A 17,351-nucleotide genomic window follows, 5' to 3' on the forward strand; every position below is an offset into this window, starting at 1 on the left:
GGCGGTTTCTGCTGTGACAAAGACCACCACCATTCCTGTGACCCAGGCCGCTGCGCTGAAGGACATACAGGAACGCAAGCTGGAGATACACCCGATTTGCACCAGCCTGATGCAGAGAGCCTGGCTTTGCTGGGTCCAGGAAGCGTCTGCAGCTCTGAGTGCCAATGGCGAGGGGGCCCTTGCAAGCCGCACGGTTGGAGGCAGGGGTTGCCTATGTCGCAGACGCGTTGTATGACTTGGTTTGGACCTCAGTGCGTAGTATGATCTCCGCTGTTGGCTCGTAGACTCCTCTAGTTACGTAATTGGTCAGCAGATTTGTCTTCCAAGTCTCAACTCTGTAACCTCCCCTTTAAGGGCAAGCTTCTCTTCAGGGACGATCTGGATCAGTTGGTAAAATTGCTGGGGGAGTCCAAAGGCAACCAACTTCCGGAGGATAGGAAACCTTCTGGAAAGGTTTTTCCCCCTCAAGTTCATTTTCAGGATTCTTGCAGATTTCGCGCTGGTAGGTCTTCAGCTCCTTCGGGGCCCAGGCCAAGCTCGGGGTGTCAGCAGTCCTTTCATGGAGGACAGCGCATAGGCAGAGAGTCCACGGGCCAGGGTACTGGACGTGGAAAACCCTCCCAATGAAGCCAGGGGCACCCATTCCGTCGTAGAAGCTGTTGGAGGCAGATTGTTGAGCTTCTACGCGGAGTGGGAAAAGATTACCTCGGACCAATGGGTCTTGGAAGTGGTCCAGGACTGTTACGCCCGCGAGTTTTTGTGCCTGGTGCGGGAGGCCTTTGTGGAGTCTCACATTGCTTTGCGGACCAAGCGCGAGGCAGTATAGGGAACCCTACAACGGCTTCTCGATCTCCGCACCATTGTTCCAGCTCCCTTGTGGAGCAGGGCAAGGGAAGGTATTTGGTGTACTTTGTGGTTCCCAAGAAAGAGGGCACCTGTCATCCTATTCTGGATTTGCAGAAGGTGAACCGGTGTCTGTGAGTCCCCCGTTTTCGCATGGAGACCTTGAGGACTGTGGTGGCTGCGGTATGCAAGGGAGAATTTCTCGCGTCCTTAGACCCTCACCAAGGCGTATTTCCACATCCCAATTCGCCAGGATCACCAGTGGTTCCTCCGATTCAAAGTGATGGGTCAACAATTCTAATTTCAAGCTCTTCCTTTCGGCCTGGCGACGGCCCCACATACCTTCACCAAGGTCATGGTGTCGTGGCGGCTTTCCTGCACAAGGAGGGAGTCCTAGTTCACTCGTATCTGGACAACTGGCTGATTCGAGCGAAGCCACAGGAGGACTGCGTAAGATCGGTCCAGAGGGTGATGCTTAACTTGCGGTCGCTTGGCTGGGTCATAAATGTCCAGAAAAGTCACTTGGAGCCCACATAGTCACTTGTCTACTTGGGAGCGCTCTTCGTTACATGGTCCGATGCCAGAGAAACCTTGCCTTGGAAGGTGTCGAAGTTACAAGAACAGGTCAAGGCCCTTCCATGGCCTCCACCTTGGATTTGGTCCCGTGGGCATTCGCTTATTTGCATCCGTTGCAGCAAGCGCTGTAATCGAGATGGAGTCCGGTGTCGGAACAGTTCCATGTCCCGTTGCCTCTACTTCTAGAGTTAATCTGTCATGGTGGCTTTTCGCAGCAACCTGGTACAGGGGGTGGATTTGGATCCGCCGAATTGGGTGGTTCTCTCCACAGATGCCAGTCTGTCAGACTGGGGAGCAGTTTGCCTCAACAAATCCGCTCAAGGTCTTTGGTCCCCAACAGAAAGATCCTGGTCCATCAACCGCCTCGAGACGAGGGCTGTCAGACTGGCCCTGAGAGCATTTCTGCCTCTGGTCAAGAACACAATGGTTCAAGTGTTCTCAGACAACGCGACGACAGTAGCTTACATCAACCGGCAAAGCGGGACATGGAGTCTCGAGGTGGCACTGGAAGCAAGGCTGTTGTTTGCTTGGGCGGAGCGCCATCTCAAAGGATTCTCCGCATCACATGTCGCAGGAGTGGAAAATGTTCAGGCGGACTTCCTCAACAGGCAACAGCTCGATCCAGGGAAGTGGGAGTTAGCTCCAGAAGCTTGGAACCTCATTTGCGCCAGGTGGGGGCGTGCCTCAGTTGGATCTGATGGCAACTCTGGCCAATTCGAAGACAGAATGCTTTTTCAGTCGTCGTTGAGAGATGGGCTAGGTACGCTTAGATGCCCTAGTGTGTCCGTGGCCCACGGGCATTCTTCTCTATGCCTTCTCCCCCCCCCCCTCCCCCCGGCCTCTCATCTGTGGGCTTCTCCAATGCATAGAACGACATCCAGGCAGTGTAGTGTTGGTGGCTCCGGAGTGGCCTCGTCGTCCATGGTTAGCAGACCTGGTGCGATTAGCGTTTGGAAGGTCCTCTGCAGCTGGCTAATCTCCCGCATCTGCTCTGTCAGGGGCCCATGTTTTCAGATTGGGAGGATCACTTCTCTCTCGTGGCTTGGCTTTTGAGAGGCGGCGATTGCGGGGATATTCAGAGCAGGCCATTTCCACTCTTCTTCAGGCGCTTCAACCGTCTACTTCTATGGCCTATGTTAGGGTCTGGAAGTTGTTTGAGGCATGGTGCCGCCAGCGCTCCTTGGATCCTTTGTCAACTGAGATTCCCCAGGTGTTGGATTTCCTTCAACAGGGGCAAGACAAAGGTTTGGCTTCAGCTCCCTTCGGGTTCAAGTGGCAGCCTTAGGTGCCTTAAGGGGCAGGTTTCACGGTCTGTCGCTGGCAGTGCACCCAGATATTTCACGGTTCCTCAAGGGAGTAAAACATTTACGTCCTCCTGTACGCCCGTTATGTCCAGATTGGAGTTTGAACCTGGTGCTTTGGGTGTTTTGCGGAGCCCCCTTTGAGCCTTTACGCAGGGCTCCAATTAAGGATTTGACCTTGAAGACTCTTTTCCTCATAGCCATTTGTTCTGCACGAGGCATTTCAGAGTTACAGGCTTTGTCGTGTCGGGATCCTTTTCTTAGGATTTACTATGATAGTTTCGCTGTGCACGTTTCCTTCTTTCATTCCCAAGGTGATGTCTGCCTTTCATGTCAATCAGGCAGTGGATCTGCTAGGATTTCCGCAGTGGTCCAGGGATTCCCCTCAGGAGAGGGAGCTTCACCTTTTGGATGTGTCGCGCTATTTGGAGGTTACCAATGACTTCTGGCAGTCAGGCCATCTGTTTGTCTTGTTCGGGGGTCCTAAGAAGGGTGACAAGGCTTCCAAGGCAATGATTTCGCGCTGGATTATGGAGGCTATCTCTTTGGCCTATGTTGCCCGAGGGCGTCAGGTGCCCGTGGGTGTGAAAACTCATTCCACTAGGGCCCAGGCTACCTCCTGAGCTGAGTGTCAGCTTCTGTCGCCTTAGGAGAACTGCAGAGCAGCGGTTTGGTCCTCCCTTCACACTTTCACCAAGCATTATTGTTTGGATGTTAGGGCACACGATGAATCGTCCTTCGGTAAGGGTGTTCTGCGCACAAGTCTTTCGGGTTCCCGCCCAGTGTAGAGTGGCTTGGGTACATCCCACTGGTCTGGACTGATCTGGGTATGTTCAGGAAAGGAAAATTTGGTTCTCACCTGCTAATTTTCGTTCCTGTAATACCACAGATCAGTCCAGAGGCCCGTCCCCTTTTCAGATTCCGAAAGACTACCTTGAGAGGTGATATTTTCCTGAAGAAACAATTTTGTTCTTTTGCAAATGCTCTTGATAGAGTAGGTTCCGAGGTGGTCTAGTGGCTTTTTTGTTTTCTCTGTTGCGAGCGAGGGGTTGGCTGTTGCGTTTTGAGTTCCAACCCCCTTCGCTCTTTAGTAAGGTTAGCTGTTTGGGCTTGGGTATAGGCCAATACTGAGGGTCTGCAGGTGGCACTCTTGGTTATGTAGCAGTGCCCAAAGTTTTTGTTCTCTGACTCCTTCTGCTGGTAGGAATGCACAACCCACTGGTCTGGACTGATCTGTGGTATTACAGGAATGAAAATTAGCAGGTAAGAACCAATTTTCCTTTTCCAACTGGCTAGCGGATTGCATTGTCTTCTGCTATGAGCAGGCAGGCCTCCAGCTGGCCGGCAGGGTGAAGGCTCGCTCTGTGCACGCTGTGGCGGTGTCTGTGAACCACCTGCGGGTGGTCCCTATTGACGAAATCTGCAGAGCTGCGACCTGGAGTTCACTCCACACGTTCGCGGCTCACTACTGCCTCGACAGAGGTAGTCGCCAGGACAGCGCTTTTGGCCAGTCTGTCCTCCGCAACCTATTCCAGTCCTGAATCCAACTGTTCTCATCGTGCTTTCTGTGGGGCCAGACGGCCTCTGCTTCCCACAACGCCGCAGTTCTGTTGTGCCCGTCGGCACCTTGTTCAGCTACTGTGGGTCCCTCTGTTCCCAGGAGGCAGTCTGGAGCTCTGTAATCGCCCACATGCGAGGACTACCATCCTGCTTGTCCTAGGAGAAAGCAGAGTTGCTTACCTGTAACAAGTGTTCTCCTAGGACAGCAGGATATTGCACTCAGAAATGTCGCCTGCCTCCCCACTATGTTGGGTTCACTTCGTTTTATTGTTTTATTTTTTTTGCTCGTATTTTGCTATCTTACGAGACTGAAGGGGGAACCTCGTGTGGACACGCAGATAGCGGGCTTCATCTGATGTAACCCACATCTGAGGACTAACATCCTGCTGTCCTAGGAGAACAGCTGTTACAGGTAAGCAACTCTGCTTTCTTTCTCTAGATAGATAAATATGTGTTTGTGTTCTTTGCAGTATTTAATCAATTATAGGAAAGAACTGAAGTGTACAATAAATTCCATAGCAGAGAAAAGAAAAAGAGAACTTTGATTAGGAAATGTTTGGATGTCGCATTTCACATTCTTTAGAAGTTAAAATTTTGTGCTGTGGATTAAGGGGAGAGCCCAAGATAAGTAGAGAAACTAAGTGGAAAATGGATACTGTAGGATTCAGATTCTACTCTCCTGTCTCATCCCAGATGTTTAGGTCTGCTGCAGGGTCCCCACCCTATTAATGTGCTGAAAATGCTGTATGGGTTTACTGATAGCAGAATGTACACATTTCTGGATACTGGGGGAGAAAATGAGCATATTCTTGGCTAGTCTAGAAGTTTGAAGGGAGAGGGAATATCCTGCAGCTTTTGGCTAGTAAAACCTGGTTTCACTAAATACATTTTTTTTTTTTTTGACAGGTTTAGGGACTCTTACAGTGGTAACACTCATCACAGAGTAGTGAGTGATCTGCCTGGAAGCAGCTCCTGTCCACGTCCGTGATTGCAACACAATCTTTGCAAGCCTTGCAGACGAAGCTCCAGTGGTTGCAGTTGAAGTATCTCTATTCTCTTGTACAAGTCTGGAGTTTCCAACAAAGCGGTCGAAAGTACTTTGGGCACTGTTTTGTCTTTTTGGCTTCTATCACCTGGAGCCATGGCATCTCTGGCAGGAGGTGACTGAGGAGTGATCACAACCTTGGTTTTTAACAAGCTGCTCGGCAAAGGAATCCTGTGATAGGATGTGACACTGTCATATGTTTACAACTCACTGTTACACAGTGCCAATTAATATTGGGTGAGGCAGAGCAGGACCTTCTTGGATACTGTAGTAATACTAGAAGAATCAATCTTTCAACATGTATTTTAAAACTGAGATAAAGTGATGATTGTCTACACAAAATCAATTCCTTGTGGCCATTTTTTTTGTGGCTGGAATTTTTTTTTTTTCACATCAATTCCAACCACAGACTGAAGTGTTATATCTTTCATGATCGAATTTTGAGTGCTTTGGTGTGTTAATTCTATTTTGATTATAAAATGCAATAGAAGAGTCTGGTGTGGAGAGAGAATGCCTGGAGCGAGTGTGTGTTTATCCTCTTTGGAACAGAGATGGGTAAGTAAGTTGTGGTGATTGATACAGCATGCCCTGATGATTCCCTTAGAAATTCCAGTGATCCTGAATTTTTCTGGCTGGGCTCTTGGTATTGCTCTCTCCCAGAGACTGAGCCTAGCTTGCCATCTCTACATGAAAAGGACTTTACATTACGGTATCAGAGCCTTGAATACACAAGAAATTCAAGAAGGAAGGTGCCTGTGATAAGGCATTAGGTCAGGTGCAGCCACATTTTTCTGTTGAAAAGCATATGTGTACCCGACTCTGTACAGTGTTTGTATTCTTTTTTTCTACTCTATAAATTAAACCTCTAAAATATTTTTAAAAAGCTCAATCCCAAACTACTTTCAGGAAAGCCTTGCCCCTATAAGAAGTCCTGTGCTAGATAAGTGTAAATGCATGCAAAATTTGTGACTACTTTTTGGGTGTCACCTCAGTGGCTAAACACTTAGAACTGATTTGCTATGATGCAGGCTGCCTGCCTGCTTCTAATTCAAACTCTCTGCTTTGAAGGGCCAAGCCTACAGGGCCAGATTCAGAAGTACAGCAGGTCTACAGCCCTGGATCAGAACTTGGACCAGAAAAGCACTCCTCTGCCTTTCAAATCAATCTATCCAGGTTTTATTGGCATACAAGTCCCTGAAGTACAAAGCATTTTTCCTGTAGATACACAATGGGAGAAAATATTTTTGCACATCTGGCTCTCTATATTTGGTTTGTAGGTCTGTTTGCAGCATATATTTAAACAATAGACCTCAAATTTCTGAAAAACTGAAAATGTTCACAAGAAAGACTAAATGAAACATGGGCTTATAGGAGTTTTTAAAAATCCCAGATTCCCTGTACGTACCAGATCAGTCCAGACTCCTGGGTTTTGCCTCCGCACCAGCAGATGGAGACAGAGCAAGATTTGACAGGCTCTGCCATAAATACCAGGGTGTCACCCACAGCCTGTCAGTATTTCTCTGTCTCCAGCAGATGGTCTGGGTGCATGGCCCACAGCCTGAATTGATTAAAAAAAAAAGAGAGAGAAATAGAAAGGAAATATAGATTTGCTAGTTAGTCAGTGTGTTCTTGTATGCTTCCTTCTTTTAATTAAGTTTAAAAAAAAAAAAAAAAAAACCAACATAGGTTAGGAGGAAGAACTGTACGGAACGGTCTATGTCTCCCATGGGGGTTGTCAGGTCCTGAGGGGACTATCCCCCCTGGTCGAGCAGGTTGCTGGTGCTAGGGGTCGAGGACCCTGCTTTCCCTACAAACCCAGCCGGGGTGATACCGAGGAGCCCGGCTCACTCACCCCAGCTGGACCGATTCAGCACTCGTCAAGGGACAGCGTCTAAGGGGTGTGTTAAAAAAAAAAAAAAATTTTTTTCTCCTGCATCGGGCGGCGATTCTCCAACCTTACTGCAGCGGCGATTTCTACTCCCCCCCCCCCCCCCCCCCGCTCCCCCACGTGTTTGGTTGGTTGGTTGTTTTTTGGGTTTTTTTAATTGAAATTTTCATCTGAGCCGGCATGCCACGAGGCGCAGCCTGCAGCTCGGGGAGCATGCGCCTCTCGCGGGATGGGCTGCGTTCAGCCTGCATCTCCGGAGGCGAGGGGCCGTCGGGAGCGGCGAGGGGGGTGGTAATGCAGTGGGCAGTCGCGATCGGGGAGCAGTCCTCTATCCCTCCCAAACAATTGCGGCGAAATGCGGGAAAACCCGCCATCTTGCCGCTGGCTCCCATTGCTGCGCCGATCACGGACGAGGCCAGGAATTCCCCGCCCTCCTTTTCCCCACAGCGGCCGGTCTCGCGGCCTGCTTCCCCAGCGGGGGGCAGCAGGGGGAGGGAAGGGGGCTGACACCGGTACAGATTCGGAGGATTCCTGTTCCTCTTTTTCATCGGGATTTATTTTGGCTATGCATAGAGCCTTTAAGGCCCGCAAAGCCTATGAGGCATTCGCCCCAGTCGGGGTCCCATGGGGATCCACTTTCTGCGGGTACATCTCATCCATGGTCTGAGGACAAGGAGGGACCTTTCAGGTCCAAGCGCCCATTGCGGGCCCTTCCCCCCCCAGGGAGGATACGGATTCCCCCGTTGACTCATCGGATCAGGAGGGCCATGAGGAGCCTTCCCCGCCCCCGAGGAAGGTAGAGGGAGAGGGCACACCGGCGCAGGGAGCGACAAGGCAGAACCAGGCTTCGGATGGCGACGACCTGAGGGTGATTCGCCTTTTTCGAAGGGGCGAGCTGGCCCCCCTCATTTCCGCCATTCTGGGGGAGTTAGGGATTGCTGCGCCTCCCGAGGAGTCTCCCCTTGGCTCTATGGACCCAGTATTGCTGGGCTTGAGTGACTCTCCCACCACGTTTCCCTTTCACTTTTCTGCTACGGACCTTCTTTTTCGAGAGTGGGATACACCGGACTTGGGCCTGAAGGTCACAAAGGCTATGGATAAAGTTTATCCTTTGCCTGAGGACGCTCTTGAAATCCTTCGGGTGCCGAAGGTAGATGCCGTGGTCTCAGCGGTGACAAAGAGGACGACTATTCCGGCCACAGCGCTGAAGGATCTTCAGGACCGTAAGTTGGAGATCCAGCTGAAGAAGATTTTCGAGGTCTCTGCTCTGGGAGCCCGAGCAGCCATTTGTAGCAACTTTGCGGTACGAGCCGGGCTACGTTGGGTGCCACAGCTCCTCGCCAATGAAGGTCTATCGGAGGAAGAAGCCAGACAAGCTGGGCGTCTCGAAGTGGTCGTGGCTTATAGCGCGGGTGCCCTCTATGATCTTCTGAGAACTTCGGCTCGTTCCATGGTCTCGGCAGTTTCGGCCAAACGGCTACTGTGGTTGCGAAACTGGTCCGCGGACGGAGCCTCTAAATCTCGACTGGGGTCCCTACCTTTTAAGGGCAAGCTCCTGTTTGGAAGACACAATCCAGTTGCTGGGCGAAAATAAAGGCTACCGGCTCCCAGAGGACAGGGCGCATTCCAGGGGGTCCTTCTCGTCTAGATCCAGGTTTCGGGGAAATCGAAAGGCTCGTGCTCCTCGGCTTGGTACCCCCTCCTCCTCTTCCTTTCGTTCGGGGTGGGGGGAGCAGACGACAGCCCCAGCCCTTTCGTGGAAGACGTTTTGGGTAGACCTGCTTCCGCCTCGTCAACTACCGGTGGTAAGCCAGCACAATGATGTCCGGCTGGTCCATTCCTTCGTACTGAAGGTAGGGGGCCGGTTGTCTCTCTTCTACGAGGAATGGACCACTATCACGACCGACCAGTGGATCCTCTCTGTGGTAAAACATGGCTACGCCTTAGATTTTGCTCGCCCTCCCAGCTCCAGATTTTTCCCTTCCCCGTGCGGACACACAGACAAGCAGCGAGCGGTTCAGAGCTGCCATTGTTTCCTAACCTTGACCGGTCGGGTTCCCTTTCTAAGGACCTGAGGAAGTTGGATGTGCGTAGGGTTCTTCTACGCTATCTGGAAATTACTAATGTATTTTGCGTTTCGGATCACCTCTTCGTTCTTTGGAAGGGGCCCAAGAAGGGTAACATGGCGTCCAAGTCTACCATCTCACGTTGATTGAAGGAAGCTATAAATTCCGCGTATCTTTTAGCTGGCCGGCCCTTGCCAATGGGGCTTAAGGCGCATTCTACACAGTTCCAGGTGGCTTCCTGGACGGAGTGTCACCAGATTTCTACACAAGAAATCTGCAGAGCAGTGACTTGGAAATCGTTGCATACCTTTGCATGTCATTATCGACTGGATGTCCAGGATTCCAGGGAGGGCAACTTCGGAGCAGGCATTTTGAGAGCGGGCCTCTCCGGGTCCCATCTCAAGTAATTTAAGCTCTGGTACACCCCAGGAGTCTGGACTGATCTGGTACGTACAGGGAAAAGAAAATTAGGTCTTACCTCTGTTAATTTTCGTTCCTGTACTACCAAGGATCAGTCCAGAGTCCCGCCCAATTCTGCATTAAGTTCGGCGAGTCCGCTGTTTTTCTAAGTCTGCCCTACTTTTGATCTGGTAGATTTTTTTCCTACCTGTCTATCTCTGTTTTCGGGTCAGGTTCTTTGTTGGGGGTAGTGACCCAAGGATTTCCCGGTTACACTTCAAGTATATAGTTAGTTTACAGTTGGGGATCATTCTGCTTTGACATTGCGTAATAATGACAGGCTGTGGGTGGCACCCTGGTATTTATGGCAGAGCCTGTCAAATCTTGCTCTGTCTCCATCTGGTGCGGAGGCAAAACCCAAGAGTCTGGACTGATCCTTGGTACTACAGGAACAAAAATTAACAGAGGTAAAACCTAATTTTCTTATGTTGGCATAACAGCTGTACATTTTCTGTTAAAAAAAAAAATAAAAACAAGCAAGAAAGCATAGAAAGTGGAGCAAAATAGGAGAATGTATCCATTTCCTTGTACGTACCCGGATGAGTCCAGAGACTATGGGTTGAGCCTCCTGTCCAGCAGGTGGAGACAGACCAAAACTGTCAGGGTATCCTATATCAGGACAGAGCCTACCCTACACCCCTTCAGTATTAGTCTGTCTCCAGCAGGTGCAGTCATTTGAACCTACGGTTCCCCTTCTTCTTCCCTTAGTTTCCCTGAGGGGATTTTCTTTCCTTTTTTTTTTTTTTTTTTAATTCTTTATTTATCATTTTTCAATTACAACAAAGGAAATTATATTAGGTATAATTACAGATTTCTGAATATCTGTAAATAAATTCAATAAAGAAATAGAAATCATTTCCATACATGAAACATATTTGAAATCCAATTTCTTTTCTTTAGAACTTAAAATTTTAAGCAACTCCAACGTAATTCCTACCTTTTTTTACAATTCTGTCTTATTTTCATATAGCAATCCCCTAGTTCTCAGAGGAGGCAAAGAAAACAAAGTGAGAGAGATTTAGGAAATTAGTTATATATCATAGCATTAACATAGGACTAACTAGAATCATTAACATTACATTGGCCCCTACTAGTCAGCCGGGGAAGATGTAATGGGTCTACAGGCATCTATGAACGGACGAAGTTGACCTACTTGAAAGAAAATAAAACATTCATCTCCTTTCCTTAAGGTACACCTACAAGGATAACGAAGCGTAAAGGTGTAGCCTAGAGAGACAACATCCTGCCTTAGAGTTAGAAATTCTCTCCTTCTAATTTGTGTGATCTGCGCTAAATCCGGGTATATTCGTATGGCCTGACCATAAAATAATAAGGGAAATTTTCTAAAGTAATTTCTCATAACTCCATTTAGGTCTTGCACAGTTATAAACGCTACTAGTAATGTACTTCTTTCAAGAATGTCCGTTTCGGAGTTTTCTAAGAAACTGGTCAGATTCATCGGAATAGCTGGAACAGACGTAGTTCTTGCAATGGAAGGTCTGTTATTAAAAAATTTGCAGAAATTTATTGAAGGCATATTTTCTTCGGTATATCCCAGACCTTCCCTAAAGAGTCTCTTTAATGTAAGAAAAGGGATTTCTCCAGCTACTTTAGGAAAATTCAGAAAGCGTAAGTTAAGATGCCTTATGTTGTTCTCTAGGACTTCTAAACGTCTAGAACAAGCCATTTGTTCTCTCACCACTGCTGCATTTACAGCTTGAAGAGACTGAATTTTACTTTCAGCCTCAAACTTTATTTGTGGTCTCAGTGGCTTGTGATTGAATTTCTAATATTCTTTGTTGGAAGTTATAATTTAGAGAGTCCATTTTATTCTCAAGTCTTTTCATAGCTTGTCCTTGACCCGCCATTAAGTCCCACAGTGACTCAAGCGTCACTGCCTCCGGTCTTATTGCTAGAATTAGGGACTCACCATCGACGCCGGGTGGTGTTCTCATTAGGGCTCCATCTGGCATTGCCTCCTCCTTTCCCCCTCCAGGGCAGGTCCAAGAAAACAGAGGTAGGCGATCTATGATACCGTCAGGTGAACACAAAGGAATAGATGCCTGGATCTTTTTTCAACGCTTTATTGGTGCAGAGACGTGTCAAATAAAAATCGCCCGACTCAGGCCGAGTTTTGCAGCTTTACAGCCGCTGCCTCAGGGTCTACAAACAGATTGAATAATCAAAAATCAATAAATATCTCAAAAATATTATTAAGATCTTACAAATATTAAAAAGAATTTTATATAAAAGAATAAACATCCTTTTCAAACATTGTAAAGATCTAAAATTAAAGCATCATAATAAGATAAAAAAATGAGGAGCAGGGAAAACAGAATCCCATAGATGGCGATGACACTAAGGTGGTCCGCCTGTTTCAGAGAGAGGAATTAGAGCCTCTCATTCCTGCAGTTCTTTCTGAGCTCAGGGTAGAGCTCCCCCCACTTTCTCTGCTGCAGGACTCTGTGGACCCAGTCCTAATGGGATTTTGAACGCAGACTCAGGTTTTTCCATGCCATGCTGCAGCAGCTGATGACCAGGGAGTGGGATGCTCTGGATGCTGGTCTGTGGGTTGGACGAGCCATGGAAAAGCTTTAGCCTCTAGTGGATGATTTTTTTGGATCTATTGCGGTCTCCTAAGGTGGACGCTTCGGGTTTCGGCAGTTGTCAAAAGAACCATGATCCCGGTAGCAGGCTTAACGGCTCTCAAGGACCTACAGGACCGCAAGCTGGAAGTGCTGCTCAAACGCATTTTTGAGGTGTCAGCCCTGGGTATCCGGGTGGCGGTGTGTAGCAGTTATATGCTGCGTGCGAGCCTGAACTGGGTACAGCAATTGCTCACATCTCGGGATGATCTCTCTCTGGCGGAGTCTGAATAGGCACAGCATTTGGAAGCTGCAGTGGCATATGGGGTGGATGCACCATATGACCTGATCTGCACTGCTTCTCGTGTTCTGTCATCAGCGGTGTTGACAAGAAGGCTTTTGTGGCTCCGGAACTAGTCAACTGATGTTTCCTCCAAGGCCCAGCTTGGTGCTATGCCATTTAAAGGGGGCTTTCTGTTTTGAGGGAGGATTTGGAGCAATTGATCAAGTCCCTGGGGGGAGAACAAGGCTCACAAATTGCCAGAGGACAGACCGAAACCCTCCAGAGGTTTTCCTTCATCCCGCTCTTGCTTTCGGGAACAGCAAAGATTTCGGCAGAACAGGCAGCAAGCAGCCAGTCCACGGCAAGCAGTACCCAGGAACCATGCCTGGTCTGCGTCCTTTCGGGGGCGTAAAGCCTTCCGAGAGGGTGTTGCCGCCTACTCTCCTGCCTCCAAGAATACACAATGAGATGGAGCCGGCCCATCCCTCGATCCCTTGGGTAGGGGGTCACCTATCCTGATTTTATAAGGCGTGGGCCAACATTACTTCCGATCAGTTGGTGCTAAGCATAATTGATTGAGGCTACGCTTTGGAATTTGCTCAGCCTCTACAAGACTTCTACCTAATATCTCCTTGTGGCCCACAAGTCAAACGGCAGATTGTTTGTCAGACTCTCGAGCGCCTACTAGCTCTTGGAGCTGTGAAGCCGGTCTCCCCAGGGCACTGGGGGAAAGGGAGGTGCTCCATTTACTTTGTAGTTCCAAAGAAAGAAGGGTCCTTCCGGCCGATTTTGGACCTCAAGAAGGTAAACAAGTCTTTCAAGGTGCCACACTTTTTTGTATGGAGTCCCTGCGATCCGTCATCGTGGCAGTACGCAAGGGGGAATTAATGGCCTCTCTGGATCTGATGGCGGCATACTTGCACATTCCCATACGCGAAGATCATCAAACGTTTCTTCGATTTATGATCCTGGGAATGCATTACCAATTCTGCGCGCTACCCTTTGGGCTCGCGACCACGCCCCAGACATTCACCAAGGTCATGGTGGTGGTGGCGGCGTTTCTCCGGAGGCAAGGCCTGCTTTTTCATCCATACCTGGACGATTGGCTTATCAGGTTGAAGTCCAGGGATGTCTGTGTGGAGGCAATCCGCAAGGTGACCACTCTTCTGGAATCCCTTGGGTTATCAATCGGGCCAAGAGCAACCTAGTTCCCCCCTCAGCATTGGAATTTCTGGGAGCCAGGTTCAACACCGCAGTCAGAGAAGATTTTCTTCCGCCGGACCAGAGAAACAAACTGATGGACCAAGTTCAGCGCTTTTAGATCTTCCCTTGCCCAAGGCCTCAGGTGCTCGGTTCGATGGCATCCACTCTAGAGGTGGTTCCTTGGGCTTTTGCTCATATGAGACCATTACAACAAGCATTACTTTCCTGGTGGGATCCCAAGTCGGAGACTTTTCAGTTCCCTCTACCACTCACTGATCATGCCAAGTCCAGTCTTGGGTGGTGGCTTTGCCCGCACAACCGGTCTCGAGGAATGGATCTGGAGATTCCGAGATGGACAGTGGTGACAATGGATGCCAGCCTCTCTGGCTGGGGAGCTGTCTGCCAATATCATTCTGTGCAGGGCAGTTGGTTCCTGGAGGAGTCCGGATGGTTGATCAATCACCTAAAGACCAGAACAGTTTGCTTCGCTTTGCAACAATTTCTCCCACTCTTCCGCCATCAGGCGGTTCGGATTCTCTCTGACAATGCGACAACAGTGGGCTATATCAACCGTCAGGGAGGCACCAGAAGTCAAGCAGTAGCCGATGAGGTGGAGCTGCTCATGACTTGGGCGGAGCAGAATCTTGCGATGCTAGCAGCCTCACACATCGCCGGGAAGGACAACATACAAGTGGGCTTCCTCAGTCTGAGGCGCATAGATCCAGGAGAGTGGAAGCTCTCGGACGAGGCAATTCATTTCATCTCTCACAGGTGGGGGACTCCCCACATGGACCTGATGGCGACGAGGGACAATGCCAAGGCTCCTCGCTTCTTCAGTCGCAGAAGAGATCACGGCGCAGAGTGGGTCGTTGCGCTAGTACTTCCCTGGCCAACCTCAGTTCTCCTGTACGTGTTCCCTCCTTGGCCTCTGGTGGGCAAGGTGCTTCGCCGGATAGAGGGTCACTCAGGAAGGGTAATCCTAGTGGCTCCCGAGTGGCCCCGACGTCTGTGGTTTGCGGATCTCATCAATCTGGCCGTAGAAGGACTGCTGCGGCTCAGGCATCTTCCGCGTCTACTCCATCAAGGGCCTATATATTTCAACCAGGCAGCTCGCTTCTGTCTAGCGGCTTGGCTTTTGAAAGGAGGAGATTTGAGGAAGAAAGGATATTCAGAGGAGGTTATCGCTACCTTGCTACAAACCAGAAAAACATCTACTTCCCTATCTTACATCAAGGTATGGAGAGTTTTTGAAACGTGGTGCCGGGAGAGAGAGTTTCTGCCCAGGCACGCTACGATTGCTCAGATGCTAAATTTATTTTGCAATTGGTTTGGCCAAGGGTTTGTCCTTCAGTTCCCTTCGGGTACAGGTGGCGGCCCTTGGTTCCTTGGTTGGTAGCTCGGTGGTGTTGCATCCAAATGTGGTGCGTTTCCTCAGAGGAGTATGGCATCTGAAGCCCCCCGGTCCATCTGGTTTCTCCTTCTTGGAGTCTTAATCTGGTTCTTCACGTATTGTGTGATCCACCATTTGAACCCCTTAAAACGGTAACGTTGAAAGACCTCACTTTGAAAACGGTGTTTTTGGTGGCTATCTGTTCAGCTCGCAGAGTTTCTGAGTTACAGGCTCTCTCCTGCAGGGAACCTTTTTTGAGGATTTCGGACTCAGGAGATTCTCTGTGTACGGTACCGTCCTTTTTACCCAAGGTGGTCTCATCTTTCCATTTAAGTCAATCAGTTGAGCTTCCGGCCTTTCCCGATTTGTCAAATGATGTACAGTATGCACGAGAGCTTCATCGGCTCGATGTTTGGGGTGCCTTGCTGCGTTACTTGGAGGTCACTAATTCTTTCAGACTTTCAGATCATTTGTTTGTCTTATGGAGCGGTCCCAAGAAGGGGCATAAGGCATCTAAAAAAACAACAATTGCTCGATGGCTAAGAGAAGCCATATCATCTGCATACGTTTGTAAAGGGAGGCGGGTTCCTGAGGGCCTGAAGGCCCATTCGGTTCATTCGCAAGCAGCTTCATGGGCCGAATGCCAGTTAGTATCGCCTCAAGAGATTTGCAAAGCTGCTACTTGGAAGAAGCTACATATTTTTGCTCTCCACTAACGCTTGGACATTCAGGCGCCCGGAGACTTTGGCAGTGGCATATTGCGCGCGGGCCTTACAAGGTCCCATCCGGTTTAGGGAAGCTCTGATACATCCCATGATTTGGACTGATCCGGGTACGTACAGGGAAAAGAAAATTAGTTCTTACCTGATAATTTTCATTCCTGTAGTACCACTGATCAGGCCAAATGCCCGCCCAAAGACTGGGAATGGGTAACAGGGCGATCTATACAGTCCACATGCGCAAGCTTCATTTGTATTATTGCAGCATACTAAGAAGGAAAGCTACAGTTTTCATGTTTATGCGTTCATGTTTACAGTTCTTTTCTTGCTTGATTCATTGATAGTCCTATTCTGCTTTGATATTAGATATACTGAAGGGATGCAGGAGGCACACAGGCTTAACTAAGGATGCCTTTGAAGTTTATCTCTGTCTCCACCTGCTGGAAGGGAGGCATAACCCATGGTTTGGACTGATCCGTGGTACTACAGGAACAAAAATTATCAGGTAAGAACTAATTTTCTTATCTCCCTCCCTTTTGCTTCCAAACTACTTGAACATGCTGTTCACCACAACTATCTTGCCATCTTTCATCTCAAGCCATTCTGGATCCCAGCAGTCTGATTTTCGCCCTCTGTTTTTACACAGAAACAGCCCTTGCCAAAGTGTCCAGTGATTTGTTTATGGCTAAAACCAAAGCCTTTTACTTAATTGGTTAGAGCAGTGGGCTAAGAACCAAGAGACCAGGGTTCAAGTCCCACTGTCGCTCCTCATGACCCTGGGCGAGTCACTTTTCCCTCCATTGCCTCAGGTACAAACTTAGATTGTAAGCCCTCTGGGGATAGGGAAATACCTACAGTACCTGAATGTAATCTGCTTTGAAGCACTGAAAAAAAAAAGCAGAATATCAAAATCTAAATAAATAATTGTGAGGTGAAGGAGGATATCTGCATTTGACACTGTTCATCACCACCTCCACCTTGATTCTCTGTCCTCGCTTGAATTTTGGGACTCTGTCATGTCTTGGTTCTTTGATCTTACATCTCCCATTGCACTTTGTTTCCTTTGACGGACGTCCTCTACTGCCCTCCTGTTGTGGGGTTTTTTGTTTTTTTTTTTATCTTTATGATTTTTCAAATAAATAATAAACTGGATTCTGGCAAAATTGAGTGTCCGGTTTTCAACCCGCGAGCCAATTTTAATTTTTTTTAAATTATTTTTAACTTTTGGGACCTCCGACTTAATATCTCCATGATATTAAGTCAGAGGGTGCACAGAAAAGCAGTTTTTACTGCTTTTCTGTGCACTTTCCTGGTGCTGGCAGAATTTAACGCCTACTTTTGGGTGGGCACTAATGTCTGAAAGTAAAATGTGCAGCTTTGCTGCACATTTTGCTTTCTGTATCGCGTGGGAATGACTAATAGGGCCATCAACA

General features: G+C 48.7%; 1 protein-coding gene across 1 annotated transcript in view; it reads left to right on the forward strand.

Moving 5' to 3' along the window:
- JMJD6 (jumonji domain containing 6, arginine demethylase and lysine hydroxylase) overlaps window positions 1-5,666 on the forward strand; it is a 90,522-nt gene extending 84,856 nt beyond the window's left edge. The window contains 1 exon segment of the mRNA XM_029600406.1: window positions 5,187-5,666. Coding sequence (XP_029456266.1) covers window positions 5,187-5,268 — 82 coding nt within the window. The 3' untranslated portion in view covers window positions 5,269-5,666.
- The last annotated feature ends 11,685 nt before the right edge of the window (window positions 5,667-17,351 follow it).

This window comes from Rhinatrema bivittatum, chromosome 4 (genome assembly GCF_901001135.1).
Source record: "Rhinatrema bivittatum chromosome 4, aRhiBiv1.1, whole genome shotgun sequence".
Lineage (NCBI taxonomy): Eukaryota > Metazoa > Chordata > Amphibia > Gymnophiona > Rhinatrematidae > Rhinatrema > Rhinatrema bivittatum.